Source organism: Rana temporaria, chromosome 13 (genome assembly GCF_905171775.1).
Source record: "Rana temporaria chromosome 13, aRanTem1.1, whole genome shotgun sequence".
In the NCBI taxonomy this organism is placed as follows: domain Eukaryota; kingdom Metazoa; phylum Chordata; class Amphibia; order Anura; family Ranidae; genus Rana; species Rana temporaria.
Genome location: NC_053501.1, coordinates 98,186,132 through 98,213,829, shown reverse-complemented (window position 1 = coordinate 98,213,829; position 27,698 = coordinate 98,186,132). Strand labels below are relative to the sequence as shown.

General features: G+C 41.3%; 1 protein-coding gene and 1 long non-coding RNA gene across 2 annotated transcripts; one reads left to right on the top strand and one right to left on the bottom strand.

Moving 5' to 3' along the window:
- Positions 1 to 250: 250 nt before the first annotated feature.
- On the bottom strand, positions 251 to 20,905 carry LOC120920543 (embryonic protein UVS.2-like). The gene is made up of 10 exons (XM_040332682.1): positions 20,791 to 20,905; positions 20,590 to 20,707; positions 19,300 to 19,475; positions 19,136 to 19,217; positions 18,909 to 19,036; positions 15,344 to 15,459; positions 14,088 to 14,313; positions 7,464 to 7,582; positions 3,215 to 3,425; positions 251 to 711 (listed from the first exon to the last, which is right to left on the bottom strand). Exons 1-10 carry the CDS (start codon positions 20,867 to 20,869, stop codon positions 704 to 706), a joined length of 1,263 nt encoding a protein of 420 aa, XP_040188616.1. The 5' UTR covers positions 20,870 to 20,905; the 3' UTR covers positions 251 to 703.
- LOC120920545 lies at positions 13,118 to 26,492 on the top strand. Its single transcript, XR_005744736.1, has 3 exons — positions 13,118 to 13,164; positions 13,402 to 13,601; positions 26,290 to 26,492. It is a non-coding gene; the product is annotated as an uncharacterized LOC120920545 (long non-coding RNA).
- Positions 26,493 to 27,698: the final 1,206 nt, after the last annotated feature.

Here is a 27,698-nt window from a genome sequence, read left to right as displayed (position 1 = left end):
TGATGTTGGGAAAGTTTTGGGAAAGTTTGCAGAAAAGTTCTGCCGTGTGTATGCTATGGGTGTGCCCGACCAACTCCCTTCAAACAAAAATCCAGGGAAAAGTTTGTTTGAAATCTGATCGTGTGTATGAGGCTTTAGTATGACATGTTTGTTTAAAAAAACAAGAACAAAAAAATTAACCTATAGTACCACTTTAGGTCACATTGAGGAATCAGGGACTATGCCACTCAAAAATAAGAACACCAATGGATTAATGCCTTAATATATTTTATTTTTAATAAGGATATGGTAACATCAGATCAGACTGTCATATATAGCACAAAAGAAATGGCCAACCACTCCCTCAAAATAATGAGTAGGAAAGGAGAACATAAAGAAATAACAATTATTACTATGGAATCAATTTAATCAAACTGACACCATAGGATGCCAAAATTAGCTCCCCTGATCCTAACCGAGCTAATCAAGATACCAATCAATAGGTATCAATTTATAAAACAATTATGATTTTTTTTATTTTTTTTATTCTTAAATGTGATTGTAAACACTAACATGAACCGATGTGCATTTAACCATTATATAGGCATTTAAAAATGTATGAACTTTTATATTCGTGCTCCTTCAAATTCACATTGTGTCCTGTAGTGATGTTGGCTTTCTTCCAGAACCGGTAGATGTTCTCGTTGTCCCATCTGTTGCTCATCTATTTAACTGTAATCAAAGAGAGGTTAATTTCTGGAAATATTAAAACCATATTTAAATAATACCTAGACCTTTTTGTTTTATGCTTTCTCATTGATCGATAACAAAAGGAAACCAAATAGATTTACATGAATATATTCTGTATCAATGATGCATACTCAACAGGTATCTGCCCATAAGTAAACTTTTAAATATATCTACTAAAAATAAAAAAAAGAGTAAAATGATGATTATTTGCACATTGCGTTGTTATCTTTGCTTGCTTGTTGGTCTTTTTTTTGATACGCTGTAATTCATTAACAGATTTTAATTTCACTAGAGGTCAAGTGAATATCATGTCTGCTTAAATGTGGACTATAATGGGTTTTGGTGAATTGCATTTCAATTTCTTTTATATTGTTATTATTTGAATTGTATGAAATCTTTATTTTACATATATACATTTATTATACTGTATGCTGTTTTTAATTATCAGTGTGTTCTCTGCTTGCTGGATTCTCTAATAGGAAAGCCTAGCACCAGTTCTGCACTTGTAAACTATAATGGAAGATCATTCAGCTGTGTGTGTAACCTGAGATCCTGCTATTAAAAACAATATTACATTTTTTATGCAATATGATTTTTTTATTTTATTAGGAAGGTTGAAAGAAATGAGCATTATTATTATTTTTTGCTCATGATTATAATAAATAACTATAAGCACAGGCAACCTTATTAACAGTCAGTAGTTTTCATGTAGTCAGCCCTGACCATAGACCTGCAAGGTTAGAGAGCAGCGGTCAATCACACTGACTGTGTAGCATAAGAAACCTGGAAGTACAATCTACAACTGTGATGGGCAAACATGTCTCCCCCTTATGTACACATTGTTAAACATATAGTTAAACATGATTAAAACATACAAGATTTCTAAAACTGTACCACATACTTATGCCAGCCATAAACAGTTCTTGCTGTACCGACCAAGATTTAAACCATTAATGGGCAGGCTGAATGTTTTTCTCCCGGTAGGGCCCCCCACCAGGAAAAGACAATTGCTGATTCCCCTGTCAACCCGTGGTTGCAGGAAAGAAATTTGCACCGTGTGTGGCCGACCAGTGTTGCCAACCGTCTGTATTTTTATGGACAGTTCGTAAAAAAGGGCACTTTTTTCTCCCTTTCGTAAATGTCTGTGGTTGTGGGAATGTGCCAGTAAAAATAGCCGAGATGGGTCCGGCTTGGAACTGCGCATTGAGATTGGAGGCAAGGGGTCATTGGAGGGAGGGGGTGATGGTGGCTGCGGTGGCACCGCAGAGGGGGATGGAGGCAGGGGGAGTTTGGAGGTGGGGGTGTTAGTGGCAGGGGGTGATTGGAGGCAGGGGATGTTGGTGGCACGGCAGAGGGGGATGGAGGCAGGGCACGATGGAGGCAGGGGGCCTGGGGGAGATTGGAGGCAGAGGGAGATTGTGGCACCGTAGAGGGGGGTGAAGGCAGGGGGTGTTAGTGGCAGAGGGGGATGGAGGCAGGGGGTGATGTGACTAAATAATTTGCCCTTATTATATCGAAAATAACAAAAATATGTTTTTGACCTTAATATCTACCTCAAATCACAATGCTATTGGCTTAGCGTATTTGTTTGTAGCCTAAATACTGAAATTTGCACCTAAAAATGTAATTTAGTAACTTTTGTGAAATGGCAGTAAAAACGTGGCTGCTCCAATAAATTTCGGGTGTCATGCCAGTAAATTTCAATCGGGTAGGTTGGCAACACTGTGGCCGACCTAATACAATAGTAAGCTTATCATATGTGGGTATATACGGTACATTATATTACCAAAGGTATTGGGACCCCTGCCTTGACATGCACACGATTTTTAATGGCATCCCAGTCTTAGTTAGTAGGGATCAATATTGAGTTGGCCCACCATTTGCAGCTATAACAGCTTCAACTCTTCTGGGAAGGCTGTCTACAAGGCCTAGGAGTGTGTCTATGGGAATGTTTGACCATTCTTCCAGAAGTGCATTTTTGAGGTCAGGCACTGATGTGGATAAGAAGGCCTGGCTCACAGTCACTCTAATTCATCCCAAAGGTGTTCTATTGAGTTGGGGTTAAGACTCTGTGCAGGCCAGTTAAGTTCCTCCAGACCAAACTTGCTCATCTATGTCTTTATGGGCCCTGTTTATGCACTGGTACGCACCATGTTGGAACAGAAAGGGGCTATCCCTCACAAATGCGCTTCTGGAGGAATGTTCAAACATTCCCATAGACACCCTCCTAAACCTTGTGGACAGCCTTCCCAGAAGAGTTGAAGCTTTTATAGCTGCAAAGGGTGGGCCAACTCACGGACTAAGACTGGGATGACATTAAAATTCATCTGCGCGTAAAGGCAGGCATCACAATACTTTTGGTAGTGTAAAACTATCAAGGCAATATAATTCAAGATAAATATTATTTTAAAAAAATGATACTTCTATTATCTTATAACGTCCATTTCTGTTATTAGATATAAGCAGATAGAACTGAGTTACTCACAGAAGGTGTAAGAGACTTGGAAGCCCTTTGCCACGGTAGAATCATCACTGTGGAACTCGAGAACCATAGAATTGCCTTTGGAGTTAAACACAGGGATGGTGCGATCCCCACAGAAAGGACCTGTTTGTTTACCATCCATGAAGAGTTTTAGATAGTCGTATTCACATAATCCAGAATACTCTAAATGGAAGTCACTTATGGTCAGAGAAATCTGAAAAATAAATAAAATTATGACTAACATTACAGTGGTGTGTTCATGCAATAAACAAACACATAATTTGTTATGGTATAAAAGCAAGTGAGTATATTGTTGCTTATTATTCAATATGTTTCAGGGTCTTGGCAATTTTCTTATAGCCTAGGCCATCTTTATGTAGAGTAACCATTTGTTTTTTCAGATCCTCAGAAAGATCTTTGCCATGAGGTGCCATGTTGAACTTCCAGTGACCAGTATGACAGAGTGAGAGCGATAATACCAAATTTACACACCTGCTCCCCATTCACACCTGAGACCTTGTAACACTAACGAGTCACATGACACCGGGGATCAAAAATGGCTAATTGGGCCCAATTTGGACATTTTCAATTAGGGGTGTACTCACTTTTGTTGCCAGTGGTTTAGACATTAATGCCTGTGGCCCAGATTCACAAAGACTTACGACGGCGTATCTCCAGATACGCCGTCGTAAGTCCTAATGGCCGCAGTCGTATCTATGCGCCTGATTCATAGAATCAGTTCCGCATAGATTTGGCCAAGATACGAGCCGCGTAAGTCTCCTACGCCGTCGTATCTTGGGTTGCAATAATTACACTGGCCGCTAGGTGGCGCTTCCTTGATTTCCGCGTTGAATATGTAAATGAGCAAGATACGTCGATTCACGAATGTACGTACGCCCGTCGCAATTAGTTACGCCGTTTACGTAAGATATACGCCGGCATAAAGATAAAGCTGGTCTCTAGGTGGCGCAGCCCATGCAAAGTATGGACGTCTGAACAAGCATATCTTTTTACGTCGTTTCTGTAAACGGTACGCGAATAGGGCTATGCGTAAGTTACGTTCACGTCACAGGCATTAAGCCGACGTTTCTTTGGGAGTAAATACGACATGATACTGAGCATGCGCGCGCATGCGCCGTTCGTTTGGCCATGCATCTACATGGGGTCAAGCCTCATTTAAATACAACACGCCCCCTACCAGCCTACTTTGAATTACGCGCGCTTATGCCGGGCCAATTTATGCTACGCCGCCGTAACTTAGGACGCAACTGCTTTGTGAATACAGCACTTGTCTCTCTAAGTTGTGGTGGCATAGCGTAAATACGCTACGCCCGCGCAACGTGGAAAGGCCGTACGTGAATCTAGGCCTGTGTTTTTAGTTATTTTGAGGGGACAGCAAATTGACACTGTTATACAAGCTGTACACTCACTACTTTACATTCTAGCAAAGTGTGATTTCTTCAGTGTTGTCACATGAAAAAATATAACAAAATGCAGTGGTGACCCCGTGGGGTCGCTGCGTGTTTCAGCTCCACACATCACCCTGCTTGGTCAAACATCCATTTCAGGCACACTTTCTCCAGTCAATGAACAGCGTTTTACTTGTTTTTGTTGTTTTTATTAGGGGATTAAACGTGGATGGGAAAAGGGACATGGGATGCCCAAATGATGAATCTTTCTTAGTTGAAATTAAGGTAGTTCAATCTAAATTGACAATCAATCCTACTTCACATTTCCACCAGCACACTACTTGAGATCACTTGCTTTCCTCTACTGTCCAATTCTAGATTCCTGTCACCATTAGCACATTGTTACGCCTTACTCTGAATAAGTCCTAACATTTTCCTAGTAGCCATTTGCAGGTGGGGGTCTGCAGTCCTTTCTGTGGTAACAACCATTTTAGATGAAAATAATAGTTGTGCTAACTGATACTTGGTGGATTACTGATTCCAGCAAGTCCAGTGCCAATCCTGCCAACCCTCCTGGCTGCAGCAACTTGACTTCAACAACACCACAGTCTCTCTCTCTGGCTTCACATCCAATCCAGGCATGTCTCTCCCAGAGCTTTTCACTGTGCTTCTCACTCACCAAGCCCGGCTCGGATCCCTCCTGAATGACTTGCCCGGCAGTGCTCCCAACTGTCCTCCTCCTGCTCCTGTTCCAGGACATCTTTCAATGACCGTGTAGAGAGAGGCTCCCTCCCAGGTCCCGAGCTCAAGACCCAAATTCACCTCCCCAGAAAGGGGGTTCCCTCAAGGGCCACAACAGTCTAACACTCCATCATTCAGTTCTTCTACCCGACAACTCCTCCTCTAGCAGGCTGACCATGAGTATAGGAGGCCTGGCCCCTGCTAATCCTAGTTGGGGATTGGTCAGGGCTTCCAGATACACTCCATGTCACTCTTGCTCTCTGCCCTGCCTCTTTTCCAGAACCCTCTGGAAATAAAGGAGGCGCCAGAGAGATAAAGTACATGTTAGTCACCTGCTGCTACACTAAACAACTCCCCAGCCCTCAGATCAAAAACAAACAGGCATAGCTCACAGCTAGGCCTGTCTAAATTTACCTGCACTGGCTGTAACAAAAACACACTACTCTAGTACCTACCTACCTAAGGTAGAGGATGCTACAAATATATTTACAAAAATGTGAGGGGTGTAGTCACTTTTGTGAGATACTGTATGTGTATTTCATATTTTCAAGACCTGTACATACTCTATCATAAAAACTGTTGTGTAACACAATTCCAACAGTGTACAATATGTATTTTAACTTTTGGGACAATAAAGTATCACATTTACCATGCCACATGACTTGTGTGATTATTGCAAACAACAAATGAGGATCTCATGAATGATCAAGCCTTTGGGGGTACACAGTTTACTGTTTCCATGATAAGCAAGGCATGCTAATCAGTTCTCTCCCGCTCATGAAAATAATCGATGTAGAATGAGTAATGTTGGGGCCAAGCCTGGGATAGCGAGCTACATGTCCCATAACCTTTCAAATTTCATAGGGCAGTGTCTGTGTTGAAAGATTAGTTTCTCTCTAGATAGGGTGTTGTTAGTTTCAGTGTTCAATTCCTCCAAAGTTGGAGTTTTTGGGGACAACCATTTCTGGGCAATTTGTTTATGAGCCTAAAATAGTACCCTGATGATAGGAATGTATGTGTCCTCTGGTAAGGCAGTCTCCTCTATCATACTCAAAAAGGATATTGGTGAACTGGAGAAAGTGCAGAGAAGGGCAACCAAACTGATAAGAGGCATGGAGGAGCTCAGTTATGAGGAAAGATTAGAGGAACTGAACTTATTCTCTCTTGAGAAGATGAGATTACGGGGGAATATGATTAACATGTACAAATATATAAGGGGTCCATATAGTGAAATTGGTGTTGAGTTATTCACTTTACGGTCATCACAGAGGACAATGGGCACTATTTACACCTAGGAGAAAAGAGATTTCACCTCCAAATATGGAACTATTTCTTCACAGTAAGAGTTGTGAAAATGTTGAACAGACTCCCTCCAGAGGTGGCTCTGGCCAGCTCAGTAGATTGCTTTAAGAAAGGCCTGGATTCTTTTCTAAATGTACATAATATATAACTGGGTACTAATATTAATAGGTAAAGTTGATTCAGGGAAAATCCGATTGCTTCTCAGAGGATCAGGCAGGACATTTTTCCCCATCCTGTAGCAAATTGGATCATGCTTTGCTGGGGTTTTCCCCCTTCCTCTGGATCAACTGTGGGTATAGGATTGTGTATATGGGATTGTATGATATAATTTTGTATTTATTTATTTTTATGGTTGAACTAGATGGACTTATGTCTTTTCTCAACTAACTCGACTAAGTATGTAACTATTTAACTATTTAATGGATACAAGCCTGGATCTTCTGCCAAGGTTACTTGTATAACCCTGTTTATAATAGTTAGAACTACTTTTCAGTATTGATGGAGTTTGGGGCATTCCCACAACATGTGGATTAGGTTATCTGGGCCACCATTACACTTAGGGCAGAGTGTCTCTGTGACGCCATGCAATTTTTTTTCCAGATTTTTAGATTTGCTAACAGTGTAATACCCTAAACAATACATTTAGTTTCAATTATTTCAGGCAGGCCCTGGTGAACACTGGTGAATTTGAAGGGGGTTATACATTCAGATTGTAATGTGTCTGTCTTCCATAACATTTGGCTTGTTTGACACTTTAAAGTACAATAATTAGGGAAAGTCATTGAGGTATCTTGTTTTACCTTATATCCAACAGGAGCTGTGATGGTGAAGTTACAATTTATGTCTGGATTGTAGTGATCTGGGTATCCCGGAGATGTAAAGTTGCCTTGAGAGTTAAAGAAGGTTCCTCCACACTGAACTGTGAGAATATAGATATAGTCAATAAAGCAAGGAGATTTATAATGATGTATAGCATCATTTTATGTTTATGTGTATACTGTATATACATAGTTCATCCTCCCTTTTGGAGTTCCAGGTTGGTCTTAGGCTAGGACCCCATTCTCCAACCCTCATAGCAGGACGCAGACCTAGAGATCGGCCACTCAGGCACCAAAAGCTGCTTCAGGGCAGGAAGGGGAGAGAGTCATATGATCTGCCAGAAGCATTTCACAGGGAACTTGTGAGAAAAGAGGAGTGTGGTGATAATAACTTACTGTAGTTGAGGTGGGTGGGCTACCATACAAACCTATTATTTTGTCCTAAATGATGTAAGTACAAAACACAAATTCAGGCTGCTGTATCCACCTTGCTCTCCCCCCACTGCACTGCTTGGGTTTGATGTTTCTTTAGTCTACAAGGTGATAATTAAGTTAAAATGCTTACCTTATTTCGCCCTCCCATAGACTTCTTCAATGCTGTACTACTGGTCCTTGAAGCTGCTTCCTTTTGCTACAGGCTCTCAGATGTCATCAAATATAACACAGGATCATCAGTCATGATTGTACGTTAACATGTTGAGTGCTCACCCACATACCAGGACATTGGGGAGAATAGAAGAGTACTGACTACCAGGGTAAGTTTTTGTACTTATTTTATTCCAAACTGCCCTAAGTAAGCAAACATTTAATCCATGCAGTGCTGGCTGGGAAAAGAGAGTCTGGTTCCTGCAATCTACCCTGGAGAAATTTGGGTGACATTGTCAACCTCATAGAAATCCATGGGAATTTGCCAACCTCTTGGTTTTGCAGTAGGGCAGAGAGCAGGCATATACAGCAAAGGAGATTCATTTTTACAGTATGTGATCCAAAATAAGCCAAAGAGGTAAGTGTTAACACTCCTAATGTATACAAATATACACATTGAACAATCTATCAACAACTTTATAGTGTGAATGGTAATTCTGATTTTATATTTATGTAATCGGCTTCATGGGTTACCTCAAAGGTTGCAAACAGAGGTTAGAGGACATCAAACTGTTGTGTCACCGGTCCCTCCTTGGCTCTGTAACTATGATTGATCAATATTTGAAAAGGTTTTTATGGTTGGTTTCCAAAACAGACAAGACTGCACCAGTCCTGGTGGTGGGAACTCAATCTCAGACATGTCAGGGGGGTAACAACACTTCTGAAGTCTGTAAGGACACTCAAGGTGACCTGGTGGTGGGAACTCAATCTCTGACTATGTTTACAGAACCTAATGAAACCGGGGAAGGACCCCCACCTAGAGAACTAGGAGCCACCCCTAAAAACTCTCAGACCAAAATGAACCCTGGTCCGATCCCTTTGGGAACTATCCATACAGCCCTAACCCCAATATCTCAAATGAAAATGGGGAAAATAGACACTTTTATGATCAAACAATAAATGCCCAATCACCCTCTGAAGTAGTAGGCTTAGATGTCATCAACCTATAATCTTACAACCTATCAAATTCTGAAACGGAAGTCCTACGATTAGGACTAAGTTTCTGTCCCGCTCAGCCAATTGACAAATTTACACTAGCAAAAGATCTGCATTTGTTCGCTCGGAATTTAACTTATAAGTTTATCTTTGATAATGACCGAGGAAAAATAATTGGCCGAGAGGAGGATATGTACAAAGTACAAGACTTTAGAGCACTCAAAATTCTCATACAATTATTGGATGAGAACGAGAGAACGGGGGACCCTGATGACAACAGAGGAGAATGAACAATTAACTGATAAGACTGTCGAACCTAATACATTTAGGGCGAAGTCTGAAAAATTCCCAAACCTTCAAACTAGCCCCGCTATTTGGGCGTTCCTCAAACAGACTAAAAAGCAGATCGAGAATTTCCCTTTTTCTAAAGCAAGCAGGAAATCAAACCTATCAATAGAACATCAGGAAGCTCTCCATAAAATAGCTAAGAACAATGAAATCGTAGTAAAACCATCGGACAAAGGTGGCAACGTGGTTGTAATGGACAAGTGCAACTACGTTGCCATGTGTAACAAAATCCTTGACAATAGTGAATGGTACAGGCAGATCCCAAATGAAAGCATAGTAGAATTTAGAAATCAATACCAATCTATTCTAGCAGATGCTTTTGAGCACTCATTAATAGACAATGATCTTTTCGAATATCCTAATGTGAAATGGCCAGTTACCCCTACCTTTTACTCTATGCCCAAGGTACATAAAAACATCAAAAATCCACCTGGACGACCAATTGTGTCTGGCATCGGTTGCCACACAGAAACGGCAAGTAAATACATAGACTGCCAGCTCCGCCCACATGTTATGGGCTTGCCCTCTTACCTTAAAGACACATTGGATCTTTTAAAAACTGTTGAGGGTATGAATGTCCCAGCTGGTACTATCCTAGCAGCCATTGATATAGAGGCTTTATACTCTAGTATCCCTCACTCCAAAGGTGTTGAAATTATTGCAAGTTTCCTACAAGAGCAGGACAGACACAACTGGAAACTCTGTAGATTTGTCACGTCATTACTGGAACACATTCTTACCACAAATGCGTTTCTCTTTAATGGCTCCACTTACCTCCAGGTATAGGGGGTTGCGATGGGGACTTTGTGTGCCCCATCGTATGCCAACCTGTACCTGGGGGGGTGGGAAAGGGAGCTGTTCGCAGATGACGGCGCCGCAATGTACCTCTGCCACATCCTTTTGTGGCGGAGGTACATCGACGATGTCCTAGTCGTCTGGGCGGGCTCAGCCGATCAATTAGCAAACTTTATGCAATACATCTCTCATAACAGCTTTAACTTGAAATTTACGATTCAATCAAGCCCCACGAGTATTCCCTTTTTAGATCTGAAGCTAATTATTGATCCGAATGGTCTCATACATAGTAATCTCTATCGGAAAGAAACGGCAGGGAATACAATCTTGCACTACTCAAGTGCCCATCCCCGCCCGCTGGTAAGAAGTATTCCTTTCGGACAATATTTAAGGATCAGGAGAAATTGTACCAAAGAGGCAGACTTTGAGATAGAATCAAAAGCTCTTTATCAGAGATTGCTTTTGAGAGGCTATAGCAAGAAGGTATTGAGACAAGCCTATCAGAGGGCTAAATTGAAAACCAGAGAAACTTTAATTTTTGAGTCTAAAAGAAAGGAAACCAATTCCACAACTAAGTACATCACTACGTTCAGTGACAATCAAGATGTCTTTCGCCGGATTATAGCCAATAATTGGCATTTCCTTGCGGAAGACCCTGTGGTCTCGAAATATGTGGCAACACAACCAGAAATCGTCTACAGACGACCAAGATCCATCAGAGACAACTTAGTACATAGCCACCTAAGTGTAGGCACAATATCTGCCAATACAGTGGAACAGAAAGGGACCTTCAGATGCGGTCAATGTGATCGATGTCCCTGGGTAAAAGAGGGGAGGGGTTGCCCCCTGCCAAGGGGAGGCTACCATAAATCGAAGACCTATGTGGACTGCACCACGGTGGGGGTTGTGTATTTAGCAACCTGTACCTGTGGTGCGTTCTACATAGGTAAGACAAAAAGACCATTCGCCAAACGTATTCAGGACCATCTGTACTATTTGGAAGCAGGCCTATTATATACACCGATCTGTAATCATGTAGGATTGCAACACAGTTTTGACCGTGCTGTGATTTCATTTTTTGTGTTAGAGGTTATCTCTCCCTCAGAAAGAGGAGGTAATTTTTTTTTTTTTTTTAAGTGTATTTTGTGCGTGTACTCGAGAGAGGAGCCGGACTGCAGGAGTTGGGAGTAGGCAGGCCTCCCCCAGAGGCAATCTGCCACCTTTCTCCATGCCCCGGGTGGCAATGGCAGGTGTGTGAGGGGGTCCTCCCACACAGCCTGCCCTACCTGCTCCGCTTTGAAGCCCAACGGGGCAGAGGGACTCCCTATAAGGGAGTGAGAGGATTAGCGCGCTCAACCAGCCCCGTTAGTCCTTCACCTCTCTTTTTAGAGACCGCGTGGTCAAAGTGCGTGATGTTAACCCAATTTCGAGTGCGTGTAAGTGTGGTGGTTTTTGTGGGAGGGGGGTGGGCGTACTAAGCACAGGCTTACCTCGCATAGCACACCCACCGGGAGCCGGGCTGAGACCACCAAACTCAATTCACATGTAGCCGAGACCAGGATCCGAACCCCTAGCTGCAGAGGTGAATGGCTTGTCAGCGCAGTGCCAATCGCGTTGAGCCACCACAGCTCCGAGAGGAGGTAATTTTGACAAGGAAATATTACAGCAGGAAACCCGCTGGATTTTCAATCAAAGAGCCACCTATACGCCAGGCTTAAATTCAGCTTTATCCTTTAAACTATTTTTATAGATGAGTTATGGAAATGTCTGCAGGATTAATGACTGATTTTTATATTTATTGTTATTTTTATTTTTACATTCAGAATCAGTATGAATCCAAGCCCACATCTGCCATCTAGTGGCTATTTTCTGGTATATTTTCTGGTATATTTTTATCTGCAAATTGGTAAAGTGACAGTCTATCAGGTTTTATGTTAATCTGTCTAAATTGATAATCCTCCCTCTGGAGGACTGGTGCATTCATTGAATCGCTGTTTATATTTAATAATGGATGACTTGATGATGCACACTGCCATGTATTATATCACTACGTTATACTTTATATATTTTCTATGTAGAATACCAAATGTGTACTTTCATTCCTTGTCGGCAGACATGTGTGGATCCAGCAATTTGGGTGGGGAACCACTAGGTGGCGCTGTCAGAGCGTCAGCTTTCCAGGCAGTGAAGTTGTTGATCCTGCTGCTGAGGATGGGTTTTCCCATCCATATAGATCGCAGTGCATGTGCAGTGTGGCCGTTTTTGGCCCATCTGCACAATACGCTGGCCAGTCTGGATCCGATGGAAGTGATGTCAGGGGTCATTGTGACCCTTCACTTCCGGGTCGCCCTGGTCATTTAACCACCAGCGTGGTTCAAACACGCCGGGGATACAGAGACATACAGACATCCAGGGGAGGACTCCTAAAGCTTACACTCACCAAGGTAGGAACCAGGACCTGTCTTTTCTTCTCTTTTATCCTCTCTATGTGGCGCCTGAGCACTGGACTTCTTGAAGTGTGATTTGGAGCCTGGATTAATTGCCTTGCTCTGCTGTCCTGTGCTATTCATACTACTTTATATTATTTTATTGTTTAGGAAACTCCTCCTTATTTGGCCAAGCGTTTTTTCCCTCCTACCCCCTCTTTAATAATTGGGAAATGCTATTATAAGTATACATCATTGCTGATTAAGTGACAGCCGGCATTTTCAAGAGCATTATATATCCAGGATCCACACTTCTGTGCTGACCAGCCCCACATATACAGGTTTATTAAATGCAGTATTATCATTTCTGTTTTTAAGACAGCAGTCATAACTATATGAATTATACAGGTTCTGGGACTACCTCCAACATACTGACCTATCTATCAAAGCCCCCTAGGGGACTGGTCTCCCCAAAAATCTGTGTCTATTACCTGCCCCTATGATTATCTAGGTGGTTTTAAGTGCAATAGCAGGTATGTAAGATTTGTTTTTCTAACTTTTTGCTTTGATGCAGCTTTTTCTTTTCTTTGCTATGCATTATTAATGGGAGAATCTCTATATATATTTATATGGTGACTATGATCAGTATTTATAGGTATGCTATTTAACACTAGCAAACTATTGCCATGCATTTATACATTAATATGTATGATTTCGTAGACTCATACACATATGACCTTTACTAGCTGTCACCATTGTTACTCTTATAGATTTCTTTGCTATACCTACCTGCCAAAATCACCAGGGGAACGACTTCACTATAAACCTTGCGGTTCTGACTCCCGCAGGGGGTTAAGCTGCAGCTCGGACAAGCTTCCACCTTGTGACCATTTCTATCTCCTCTCCCCCCCCCCCCCTTGTTGCATCCCATTTGTCTTCGCTGACATGGTTTGTTATTCCACAATTGTTGGTGAGCATGCATCTATTATTATTATTATTATTACTTTTTACTGCTTTGTATTAATATAAGAATAAATTTATCCTATGCCCGTTAAACATTATATGTGATTAATTTGTTTTCTTGTTTCACATATTATCAGATGAGAATGTATTGTAGATGAATGCGGCGCCCAGAAGACGCTCCCTTTTGCGAAACATGTCAGCGACTAGCATCTAACTCATCTAACTTTCATGTGCATCTCGTCTGTAACAGGGCAACCAATGATTTTATCATTGCATTCTAATTTTTTTCATTTATGTATTTAAATACATTTTGATATTTTTCTATACAAATGTTATACCTGGTATCATTGGCTCACCTACCCCTGACACGACACACCATAAAGTCCTATATCACTGATGCGGTTTCTATACCGACTCAGTTGTGTTTTGTTCTTATGATTGATCAATGTCTTTCTCTGAACACTTTCTTTACCATTAAACTAAATCAGCATACCTGAGCTATATGTAGCTTGGAAGCCGACCCCAGCAACAGCCCCATCACTGACGAACTGGACCAGCATCTGGGTTGTGGAAGCGATGATTGGAGGGATGTTTTTACTGCCGCACATTTTATCCAATAACACAGGAGAGTTCTTAGAGGGACCGTCATAGATCCTCATGTAGTCAGATTTGCAGTTTGGAGTGGATTGGATCTTAAACCTATTGAAATTTAGTGAAGCCTAAAAAGTGACACAAGGAACATGTATTATCTTATCTATCTAACCCCAAACTTCACATATTTGTAACAACAAACTGAGTTTTTATGTAGTTGCAATATAATACAACCGAGGAAATGCATAGACAGTCCTTCAGAAAAAAAACAAAAACACAAGAAATGTTAGGGTTCTAATTTCTATTAAAAGATCTCACAGCTATAGATATTTCTAGCTAAGATGTCTCTTGAAACATGTGTGCGTTTGCCATTGATTTTCCAGTTGACAGAACTCTTCTGCTCCCTCCTGATTTGTAGCTTGTAGTATCTTCGATGCGACAAATAAGCTTAAACAAGACATATTTGGGGGAAAGAAACTTTTAAGAAAAGTTTTTAGTTAAATGCTTTATTGAAAATATCAAAGAAACCTGTTTCCGTGGGTATTGCAAAACCATTACTATTGGTAACATTTTTTTTTTAGAAGAAGCAGAGCCACAAATAAATCCAAGACCCATTTTGTTTGTACTAAAATCCCCTTTCCTACAATGACCTCACCACCAGATGTGGGGTAAAAAAAATGTAGCACATCAGAGTTGCCAAAATAGGAACCCAGCCATGAAGTGGTAATGATAGTCTGAACACTATAAAGTGGGCCATAATGAAGGGAAGTATTATTCCAACATATGGAGCAATTGGTGGTTGAAACAGAGTATGAGGTTCAGAGGCATTTACATCTTAAAAGGCCTTCTCTATACCTCTGACCCAGCCATGAAGTCAAACCACTGCTATGGCTCTGTATCTCTAAAAACCTTTCTTCATGGCAAAATATGACAAAACAAGATGCTGTAGTCTTATGTTTATTTCAATGTACAAAAGTATGATGTATTTGGGCCTATTTCTTGGCTCTGCAGCATACTAGTCAAGTCATTTTTTTTTTAATTAATGAAAAAAAATTCAGGTGGTCTACAAAACAATCTATAGATGGCAGTTAATTTTCACAGCTAGGTTGCTAGACATTTAGGGTTGCATTTTACCTGTCTACATTTCTGTTTCCTTACCTGCCCTGACGGAACCCTGATCAGCCAAACCCAGTCCACATTATTGGGATAAGCAGAGGGATAGTTTTTAGAAGTGAAAATTCCTGTCTCATTATTTAGCAAAGTAGAACAGACACCTGAGAAGTAAGAAATAGGAATATAAATTGTATTTACTGACTGGATAAATAGACTAATAATACTATTCATAATTAAATGGTGGGAAACAGGGCAGGGGGTATTACATTTTTATTACCGTATACAATATATACTCGAGTATTAGCCACGTTTTTAAGCAAATTTTTTGTGCTGAAAATGCCCCCCTCGGCTTATACCCGAGTCACCTTCTTGCGCCTGATCTCCCGGACTTTGGGAAACCGGTACCGGCCGGTCGTAGGTCTCCTGGACCTGGAACTTGGCACACATATAGCCCCATTTCTCCGCTATAAGTGTGCAAAGTTTGTTGTCTGGGGAACCCATTGCTGGGGAGCACCGATTTTTCAAACCGGGCACCCCTTCCATAGACTCCTATGTTAAACGTCAGTCTAGTCATGGACACAGTGAGGCATGGGCATAGTGAGGCATGGGCACAGTGAGGCATAGACACAGTGAGGCATGGACATAGACACAGTGAGGCAAAGTGAGGCACACAGATGGACACCCTAGGCTTATACTCAAGTCAATAAGTTTTCACAGTTTTTTGTGGTAAAATTGGGTGCCTTGGCTCATATTCGGGTCGGCTTATACTCGAGTATATACGGTAGATTACAACAGCTGGAACTTAGGGCCTGATCCACAAAAACCCGGCGGAACGTAATTTTTCCTATTTAAGTTACACCGCTGCAAAATCTCTACCTAAGTGCCCGATTCACAAAGCACTTACCTAGAAATTTTGAGCGGTGTAACTGAAATCCGTCCGGCGCAAGGTGTTCCTAATTTAATGGGGCGAGTCCCATTTAAATTAGGCGCGCTCCCGCGCCGGACGTACATGCTCCCGACGTCATTTTCCCGGCGTGCTTTGCGCGGTTTTACGTTGCACCGGGTTTTGAGAATCGCGACGGGCGTAAAAAAAAAACGAGTTGCGGCGGAAAAAAAAAAAAATGACAGCGACGCGGGGTAGAAGGGTCTACTTTTACAAGGTGTAAACAGTTTAGGCCTTGTAAAAGCAGCCCTAATTTTGCGACAGCAAACTAATACTTACGGAGAAAAAACGAAGCGTAAAAGCTTTGTGGATCTCCGTAAGTGCTAATTTGCATACCCGAAGCGGCATTTCGACGAGAAATGCCCCCAGCGGCGGCTGCGGTACTGCATCCTAAGATCCGACAGTGTAAGTCCCTTACACATGTCGGATCTTCTGCCTATCTATGTGAAACTGATTCTGTGGATCAGTTCCATAGATAGAAACAGGGATACGAAGGCGTATCCCTTTTGAGGATCAGGCCCTTAAAACTTAAAACCTAATCACTTGACCAAGCCTATTCTGACACTTCCATATGCATGTGAAAATTAGTATATTTTTACAAGAGAATTACTTACAATCCCCAAACATTATACATTTTCTGAAAGAAAAGGCTCTGGAGAAAAAAAAAATTGTCAGTTGCAATTTTTTATGTCACACAATATTTGTTTAGTTTTCGTCCAAAAAATACATTTATTTAGTTACTCCCGAAATTTGTTTTTATTTATTTAATTTCATAAAAAAATGCATTCGTCCGAAAATATGAATTAATTAAGGTTGAATCTGTCAATTGAAGGCTTATGGCGTCCGTTGAATGTTCTATAAATAATTTGACGAAGCACCTAAACTGGATGACGCCGCAGTCGTACATTTCCGGTCAAATGCTCCGCCCACAAGCTATAGTAGAATTCTAATGTTGTATGACTAGTAATAATTATATTTATTAATTATTATTACTAGTGAGCCAACATATGAATTCTTCTATAGCCTATGGGAGGAGCATTTGACCATAAATGTCCGCTCACAGCAATTGTATGTTTTTAGCAGCTTCCTCGATTCTTCATGTCTCTATAATGTCGAATCTTTTCTCTCTATGTCGAATAATCTTGGATTAATAGAGTTAGGTTAGGCACATTCGACGGCAGGTTCGATAGATGCTGATTGCTATTGTCATCGCCATGTTGAATTTTCTATCTGTATCGAACTGTTGTTGCAACAAAACTAAAATAAAGCATTTTTTATGTCGGATCTTTCGGCTTTCGGATTCTGCATATTCGTTATCGTTTGTTAAAACGAATGCGAAAATTCCCGAAATTCGGAAGAAAATGCTTTCGCACGAATGCACATGTCTACTGTTTTGGTAAAATATAAAAGATGATGTTACACCGAGTAAATACATACTTAACATGTCATGCTTTTAAATTAGGCACGCCCGTGAAATTGGCGACAATCTACGATACTGTACTTAAAAATTTCCATAGGCGGTGCTTTAATAGTATTTTCAGGTTACCAGTTTACAGTTAGACAGGAAGTCTGGTGCTTGTATTCTCGTGCTAGTATTACTGCTCTTTCCATTTACATATGTATGTGGGACCAACGTGCACATTTGATCTTGCACGTGAGCATGGGTGGACATCAATCATAAACTGATTTTTGATCAATTTATTGCTGTCACAAGTGACAACATCCCTTGTGATAGCTGGGGCAGTGACAGGACCTCTTTCTTCGTTTTTTTAGACCCCAGATCTCTCCTCTGGCCTCAAAAGCATCTGATTAAATTGATATTGGTTTGATCAGATGCTTTCACGCGCATGTGAATCGAAACTGGAAGTGACACAATTGGCATTACTTCCGGTTTCCTAGACCATAGAGACGATCGGGAACTTTCGTTCCTCCCTCATCCCTATAGCCAGCCAGCGGACCTCCGGCTTCATTCCCAAGCGTCTCGGTGGAACGGGAGAGCCAGGGAAGGAAGGGAAGATAGCAGAAGGCAGAGGGTAAGGGGGAGGGGCCACATTTAAAACGGATTCAGTGGCTATTTAGATGCTCTGTAATTTTAAAATTATGCAGCATTGCTAGTTAAAAAAAAAAAAAAAAAACGCCAGGGTCATGATCGCAGCGTTAGTCATGACCCTGGTAGCACCACTTTAACCAGAGGATGTACAGATAAGTCTGAGAGAAGTGGTTAAAATCAAATGAACACCTTTATGACGAAGATAAAAGCAATCTTTATTGCCTAAATGTAGCGTTGCAACTTTAGCATGTGTTACTAAAAGGGTACATATCTTTGCAACTACGTTGTGTATCAAGGTAAATTTTACCATGCCAAATCGAGCCTTTATTTGGTAGTAAATATTTATTTTTTAATTTAGCTGTATCTTTGTTATCATTACCATGACCCACCACCAACAAATGACCAAAAATGCATTTTAGATGCATTGGGGATACCACATATGTGTACATTATATATTGTGCACACCCATAGTAGGGCCCAGAAAAAAGTGCACATTTTATTTTTTATCAAAACAATGTTTTTCCAACCTGTAGAAATCCACTTAAAATACAATTATTAAGTATAATTTCTAATGTTTCAAACTTCTAACACGTAACACGGAATGTAAAGAAACTTACTGCATTGATAAAGTCGGTTAATTTTAGTGACATCCAAGACGCTCAATCCAACTGCCAGCCCAATAGTCACATTGGGGTCAGGCTTGGGGACGATTGTGGGTTTGTTTGAAGTGTTGCTGAATGCATAACTGGAATATGTTAAATGGAGATATGAATTAACATATTACTATTAAAATATGTTATCATTTATCATTAATTCGCCAGCTAGCACTAAAGTCATGACTTACGCATCATAATGCATCACTGAACCGTAATCATATGGACTGCCCAGGTTATTAGTGTCCACTTTACCAAAATTTCCCCAGCGTCCTGTAACAAGATCAAAGCAGTGGTAATGTCTCTTTTTTTTAAATGAGCGATAAAATTCTCTTTGTATAAATGTCTGCAGTACCTTCAGGGATATACTGGTAATTGATGTCCACATAAATGTCACGGTCACTCCTCATATGCTCATGGTGGAAGCCCAGGGCATGTTCTAGTTCATGTTGTATAATCTCCATGTAGACGCAGCCTTCATCCAATGAAACTGTCTGGCTTCCACCAGTTCTTCCAAGATATGAGTAACAGCTAGAAAATGTAAATGTTCAGTTCAAAAGAGTTACGCTTTAATACCATTTAAGAGCCAAAGACAACAGTTTTAATAGAAACAATGATCGAATCTGAGCTACAGAAAGAAAACAATAAATATCTGTTTGTGTTAGGCCCCGTACACACAAGAGGATTATCCGCTGGAAACGGTCCTCCGGACCGTTCCCGCGGATAAATCCTCTGGCGGATTTTGATCTGATGGTTGTACTAACCATCAGATCGAAATCCCCGCGTAATCCATCCGCGGTGACGTGGCCGCGCCGCGATGATGACGCGGTGACGTGCGCGACGCTGGAAGGTAAAGACTTTCATGCATGCGTCGAATCATTACGACGCATGCGAGGGAGGGGATCGGACGGATTGATCCGATGAGTCTGTACAGACCACCGGATCAATCCGCTGGACAGGATTCCAGCGGATAGATTTCTTAGGATGCTAAGAAATTTTTATCCGCTGGAAATCCATCGGTCCGAAAAATATCCGCGGATAAATATCCGCTGGGCCGTACACACCACAGGATCTATCCGCTGGAACTGATCTGCGGATAAATCCCAGCGGATAGATCCTCTCGTGTGTACGGGGCCTTAAACTTTTGAACTTTTTAACTCATATCGGCAGGTGTAGCCCTATGCATGTGCCCAGTTCTAATAAGAGGTATGGAGTTTGGAAGCTAAGTAATGTTGTGCTGGCTTCCTAGCATTGGATCCACTGCTCATGTTTGAACACACATATTTGGTTTTATTTTGATTGTAAAATATGTATTTTATTCATTGGAATCCTTTGAGTCTGTTGACACCAAGTCCCTCCCCCTTTCAGTCACTACCATTCATCTACTCAATGTAAGCAGCACTGGGATAAAAGTCCCTGTGCTGTTTCTGCTAGGTACACAGAAAACAAAGACAACCAAGAAGAACCTTGTTGTTGGCTTGTGACTTTCCCATATATTTGAAAATGTACAGAGCAGTTCTATAGTTTGTTTTTTGGAGAAAATAAAAAAGAGAATCTGTCACGCACAGGTGCAGTAAAGTCTAAGGAGTTTATGTTTTAGATGCTCTTTATGTAGAGAATTGTAATGGACAATAGACAGCCTTACCCATTATCAGGTGTGATGTTAAGATAACTGTCTTCTGTTGTACGAAGCACAAACCTCACACAAGTCAATGTCTCAAACTCGGCCATGGCGAGCACAATGTTATTCAGGTCACTGGGACCTAGAAACAGATAGAAGGTTGGGTTTCTACAAATAAATAGCAATAAATACTTCAATACAAGAAAAAAAAAAAAGGGAACTCACTGTAGCGGGAATCTATGGTGTAGGGAACAAGAACACTACCACTATCACTTTTAGGCCAAAGGCAAGAAGGACAGTTCATAGCACTGCGCTCATTCTGTACAAGAATATCTCCTCCATACATGGGTGTTTTGCTATCTGAAAATACAGAAAATGGTTACAGTTAATATACTAAAACGTATTCTTCCCAGGCATTGTGAACTGGCTGAAGTTTGCTATATGAGTGCCATTGTCAGGCCTTGTACACACGACCGAGGAACTCGACGGGCGAAACACATCGTTTTGCACGTCGAGTTCCTTGTTAGGCTGTCGAGGAACTCGACAAGCCAATTTTTTCCATTCCCGTCAAGGAAATAGAGAACATGCTCTCTTTTTGGCTCGTCGAGTTTCTCGACAGTTTCCTCGACGAAAATGTACACACGACCAGTTTCCTCAGCAAAAAAATATCTCCCAGCAAGTTTCTTGCTGGTTTTTGCCGAGAAACTCGGTCGTGTATACGAGGCCTCAGTCTTCTCTCACCTGAAATCCTTTGATTGAAAAAAAATGGACGGTTCCAGACAAACAATTTTAGAACTAACAGCAGCTGAATCTAATCATATGTAGTACAGTACAGTGTTGGGATATACAGAAGAATAAAATAGGCACAGCAGAAGATTTGTCCATCTGGAACATTCTTTTAGATATTTTTCATGCAGTCCACAGGCCCAGCTTTACTCAGTTCCGTGACCCAGCACAGCCCTGTTTGGCAGGGAAGGAGACCTGATTTTGCTCTGCTGCAGTGAAGTAACACTTATGCCTTGTACACACGATCGGAAGTCAGACGGATTTTTTTCATCGGATATTCTGACTGTGTGTGTGCCCCATCTGACTTTTTTCCTTTGGAATTTAGAAAGAGAGCATGTTCTCTTTTTTTCCAACAGAAAAAAATAATTTTTGGAAATTCCGTTCGTCTGTAGGGAACTCAGACGGAGAAAAAAACATGCATGCTTAGAATCAAGTCGACGCATGCTTGGAAGCATTGAACTTAATTTTTCTCGACTCATCGTAGTGTTGTACCGCTTTCTTGACTGTCGGAATTTGGTAACAGTGTGTATGCAACACAGCTGGAACGGAATTCCGTTTGAAAAATATGTCGGAGCATATGCCGACGGAAAATCCAATCGTGTGTACAAGACATTACAGGTCTGATAATCTCATGTCTCTGTCACTCTGCTCTCTCCTCCTATTACAATGGAGCATTCACTACAGTACAGCTAACATACTCCTTGTACTACTTCTCCTACCCCAATTAAGGTACTTACATCGCTTGCATTTAAAAGAGTACAATTATGATGCAGTAAGGACTACAGAGTTGCATCAATTTCTGAAATTTTCTATCGGCCTGGAGTTCAGCTTTAATTGTATCTCCAGAAATAGAAATTGCAAAAGAAAGTATGCACACTTTTACTAGAGATATTGATGCTGATTTTCTTCTAAATTCTCATGCAAAGTGCAATCTCCTTTTTTAGAAATGGAATACTGATTTTAAAGAATCATTCAGCAATCATGAAAAGCTATTACCATAATGCCCTGTACACACGATCACTTTTTGTGATGAAATAAAATGACATTTTAAAAAATGTCATTTAAAATGATTGTGTGTGGGCAAAATGTCATTTTATGTCTTCTGAAAAATGACAAAAAAAAAATTCGAACATGCTTGAATTTTTTATGTCATTTTTTAAAATGTCATTTTTTGTGTCATAAAAAATGTTCGTGTGTGGGCAAAAATGACGTTTTAAACCCGCACATGCCCAGAAGCAAGTTTTGAGACGGGAGGTAAAACTACCATTCATAATGGAGTAAGCACATTCATCACGCTGTAACAGACAAAAAAGCACAAATCGTCTTTTACTAACAAGTAACCAGCTAAAAGCAGCCTCAAGGCGAATAGAACTTCCCCTTTAGAGTGCCGTCACTTTGTTCATAATTTTTCAAAAACGATGGTGTGTGGGCAACATCATTTTTAATGATGAAGTTGGAAAAATTTCATTTTTTTTCATGATAAAAAATGACATTTTTTTTCATCACAAAAAATTATCGTGTGTACGGGGCATAAGAGAAGAGCGTATGCTATTGGCTAGTCCATGATTTAAAGGATCCTGAAACCCATAACCTATTCATTATAATTGCTTTTTGGGGTTGATTTACTAAAACTAGAGAGTGCAAAATCGTGTGCAGCTGTGCATGGTTGCCAATACGCTTCTAACTTTAGCTTGTTTAACCTCTTCCCTACTGAGTCATAGTAAAATGACGTCGGCGGGAACCTTTTGTCTTTCAGACTGGACGTCATATGACGTCCTTGCTTTTCCGGCCGCTAGGGGGCGCGCACCCCCGCCACATTGCTCGGGACCCGGTGCGCGTGCCCGGTGGCCGCGATGTCCACCGGGCACCCGCGATTGCCCGCAATCACGGCAGGACCATGGATCTGTGTGCGTAAACACACAGATCCATGTCCTGTCAGCGCTGAGGAGACTGATGTGTGTTCCCAGTACAGAGGAACACACATCGATCTCCTCCCCTTGTGAGTCCCCCTCCCCCTACAGTTAGAACACACTTTTGGGAACATATTTAACCCCTTCTGCGCCCCCTAGTGTTAACCCCTTCCCTGCCAGTCACATTTACACAGTATCAGTGCAGTTTTATATCACTAATCGCTGTGTAAATGTGAATGGTCCCAAAAATGTGTCAAAAGTGTCCGATATGTCCGCCGCAATGTCACGGTCACAATAAATATCGCAGATCGCCGCCATTACTAGTAAAAAAAAAAAATCCATAATTCTATTCCCTATTTTGCAGACGCTAGAACTTTTGCGCAAACTGATCAAATACGCTTATTGCGTTTTTCTTTACCAATTTTACAATTTTTTAAAAAAAATTATGATATTTATTAAATCAAAAAGTAAAAGATAGTGTTTTTTTTTCAAAATTGTCGCTCTTCTTTTGTTTATAGCGCAAAAAATAAAAACCGCAGAGGTAATCAAATACCACCAAAAGAAAGCTCTATTTGTGGGAAAAAAGGGCACGACCGCGCAATTGTCATTGAAAGTGCGACAGCGCTGAAAACTAAAAATTGGTCTGGGCAGGAAGGGGGTGAAAATGCCCTGTATGGAAGTGGTTAAATAAGCTTTGAGAAAAAAAAAACATGGAGGCTGGTTTTAATGCAGAGCTACACCATATTTAGCATTTTCAACTTTAGTAAATCAACCCCATTGTCTATTCCCTTGCCTTGATTTAGCACCCTCATAATGCAGTAAAAAATCCGGTTTAGAATAATTACCTTTGTTAGCTTGAATAATTTTGCCGAAGATCCCCTTTGGTATTTCTGAATCTTCACTTTTTGGGGCTGTGTATACAAAATAGGCCTTAGACACATCTAGTCAAATAATTGCAACCAAAAAAGTGAAAGTGCCGTAATTTTGTGTAAATATTGAACCCATTTTACAAAAATGTAATTATATATTAATAAAAAAGAGTAGCTCTACAGGTTGCATTTTATGAGTTACAGAGGAGGTTTAGGGCTAGAATTATTGCTCTCACTCTAACGATTGGGGCGATACCTCACATGTGTGGGTTAAACACCGTTTTCATATGCGGGCGCTGCTCACGTTTGTGCTAGCTTCTACGCATGAGGGACTGGGTGCTTTAAAAAAAAAAAAAATCGTATTTATTTTACTTTGGGTCACTTTTATTCCTAATACAAGGAATATAAACATCCCTTGTAATAGACAAAAAGCATGACAGGACCTCTTAAATGAGATCTGGGGTCAAAAAGACCTCAGATCTCATATTTAGACTAAAATGCAGTCAAAAAATATAATACATTTTCTGTCATTTAAAATAAAAAAATGTCCCTTTAAGAGCATTGGGCGGAAGTGACGTTTTGACGTTGGTTCCGCCCTGCAGTGATATGAGGATTGGGTGGCGGCCCATCTTCCCCTCACCCGTCTCCATACCCAGCCAGGGACAGCATCCGATTGCCTCCGCCGCTGCCGACGGCTCCGGTAAGCAGCAGAGGGCACCAGAGAGAGCGGGGGGCCCTCTCCCTCCGCCGATAAAAGTGATCTTGCGGCGAATCCGTCACAGAGACCACTTTTATCTGAAAGCGGACCGCCTGCTCTTGAAAGAGGGTACTGGGGGTTATGGTAGCTAGCTGCTACCATAACAACGGTATTCCTCTTCAAAGTAGCAGCATATTCCGGCGGTCCGTAAGTGGTTAACTGTTAAAAATCTCCCTAAACAACCAAAAGCTCCAAACTGTTGCTGATTGCGGTCATCTTGGATCTGATGTCATCAGCCCCTGCAGACTCAGAGCTTTCACTCAAGTGACACTTTATAGTATTCCTCTTCACTCCTCCCCAGCAGCTAAATGAAAGATACTGTGGGGAGGTGAGGGGAGGGGCAGAGATGCTGGGCCAGCACAGACAGTAATTTGACACTCCCAGAAAAAGGGAGGGAGATTTTTCTATGGCTTTATCTTCAATGTTTTAAATTGGTGAAAGGGTCTCTTTAAGGTAAGGGATGTTTACCATAAGAGTTAAAAAAAATGTGGAATAATATTCCTTAGAGACTAAATCTAGATGGACAAAGAAAAATCTTTTTATGGATTATCTGCCCAGGCTGATTAGGGCCAATGGAGCAGTACAAGCAATTATTGACTTGGAAATTATGATTTAGGATTAGGAATGTTATAAAAAGAAGGACTAATCAACTGGGGAAAAAGCACAATAAACAAAACAGCTTATAGAGAACAGATTTCTTTTTTTAAATAAGAATGTTAAAAAGCTTACCATCTTTGTTCACTTCAAGTAGATTGTACTGAAAAGTAAAGTTTTGTATCAATATCTTATTTCAAATGAAATACAATAATAAGAGATAACAAGTCTTGGCCCCAACTCTTCCACACCCGGCAGAGCCCTCCTCAGCCCTACTGGGAATCTCCTAAAAGTGAGGTCAAATCCTCTCTTAGACAAATGTAACCACAACAGTCATTGGAAGATTTTACCGTATTCCCTGTTCTGTTCCCAACTATAACATTTTGGATTTCCCCTCACTTTCTGTGCTAATGGCAATGGCCATGACAATGGTCAAATCTTCCTACACGGGACTCAATAATAAGAAAGTGACTGTGTTACAATTTAACAGGATTCCTAACCCCCTGCTACTTTATCCACAACTAAAGGAGGGAAAATGTTGGCTAGATTTACACTGTACTACTAGCTGTCAGTAACATATTCCTAAATATGGTTTTGACCTGTCCCCTGTACTGTTCATGTCAGCTCATCATCTCACCTGTATTTGTGCAGATAGAGGTAGACTGGTCACCAGCCCCGTCACACAGCCCAGAAGCAGGAGGAAGACTTTTTCATTCATCTTGTTCAGAATTCTCCTTCACTGTAATGCGAAATATCTTCTCTCTGAAGCTTGGTTTGACACTCATCTTCTCTATCACTTTTTATACAGGTACCAGAGAAGATCTGACCAATCATAAGACAGGGAAGCTGACCTGAAGAATGACCTAAGTGGACGTGTACAGGAATTAGAAATGTATAATTATTTCATGTGTGACACTATGGTCATTATCATCTTGAAGTTTCGCTGTCTAGCTTGTAAATGATTGTCATGACCTCCTGACCATTGTCTATAATTACATAGACAAGTTTATCTGTGAGGCCTGGTACACACGATAGAATCCATCCGCTTGAATTTATCCGCGGATCGATTTCAGCGGATCGGCGGATTTATCTGTTGGTCCGCTGGCGTGTACACACCAGCGGATAAAAATCCCCTCGGACCAGAACGTGTTCAACGTAAACCACGTACGACGTCACTATAAAGGGGCAGACCAAAGTCAACGGCGCCGCCCTCTGTTCCGCTTTTGCTAGTTCTGTGTTACCGCGTGCTAGTGAAGGTTTGGTTAGAGCCGATTCGCGCTTTTCAGTCTCCGCGTTTTAACAGGTTGTATTCTCGGGTTCAGTGCGTGTGCTTGTGGGATCGTAGTTGGCAATCAGATACCAGCGCACAGTACGAAACTGCAAACGCAGAAACGAGCTGCAAGCCGGTATCTGTTTGTCGCGCGTTCTTTGCAGGTTGTGCTGGATTTGCGAGTGCTTTCTGTTGGAGTGTGTTCTTGACTGACCAGCCGGCCTGTTTGAAGCCATGATGGAGCAGCAGCGTTGATTCTCGCGAATTGGTGCTGGTTATAGAATTGCTTATGGCCATGTCCAGCGAACCAGTTGTTTGGCCAGGAACAGTGGGAGGAGGCGTTTCTGGGCCAAGAATTGGTTGCGCCAGCGTGACCAGTTTTCTCATATGCCTCTGCTTAGGGAACTCCAGGAGAATAATCCTGATGACTTTAGGAATTTTCTCCGCATGACGGACCCGTATTCAACCGTCTGCTGGATCTTCTGTCCCCCTATATCACGAGGCAGGACACTGTGATGCGCCAAGCCATCACGGCCGAGCAGAGGCTTATTGCCACGTTGCGGTACCTGGCGACTGGGAGGAGCCTGCAGGACCTCAAGTTCTCGACAGGCATCTCTCCGCAGTCGCTTGGGGTCATCATACCGGAGACGTGTACTGCCATCATCAGAGTTCTGAAGGAGGAGTATATTAAGGTAAGTTCCCTCATTTTAACATCACAATGTTTGATTTTTAAATGTGTGCGAAAGTCTAATCTTGTTTTCTTCCCTAATAACCATGAGATTGTAATCTGCTGTGTGTTGGATGTTCCCTTTTCTCCCCATGCATGTTGTTAACCTTTCCATGTTCATCTTTTTGGCCTACCTGCATATTTTGTCCTTACCCACCATAAACCTGTCCAGCATGCTATCCTAGGCCCAAACACACCTACAAAATAATTTTTAAATTTT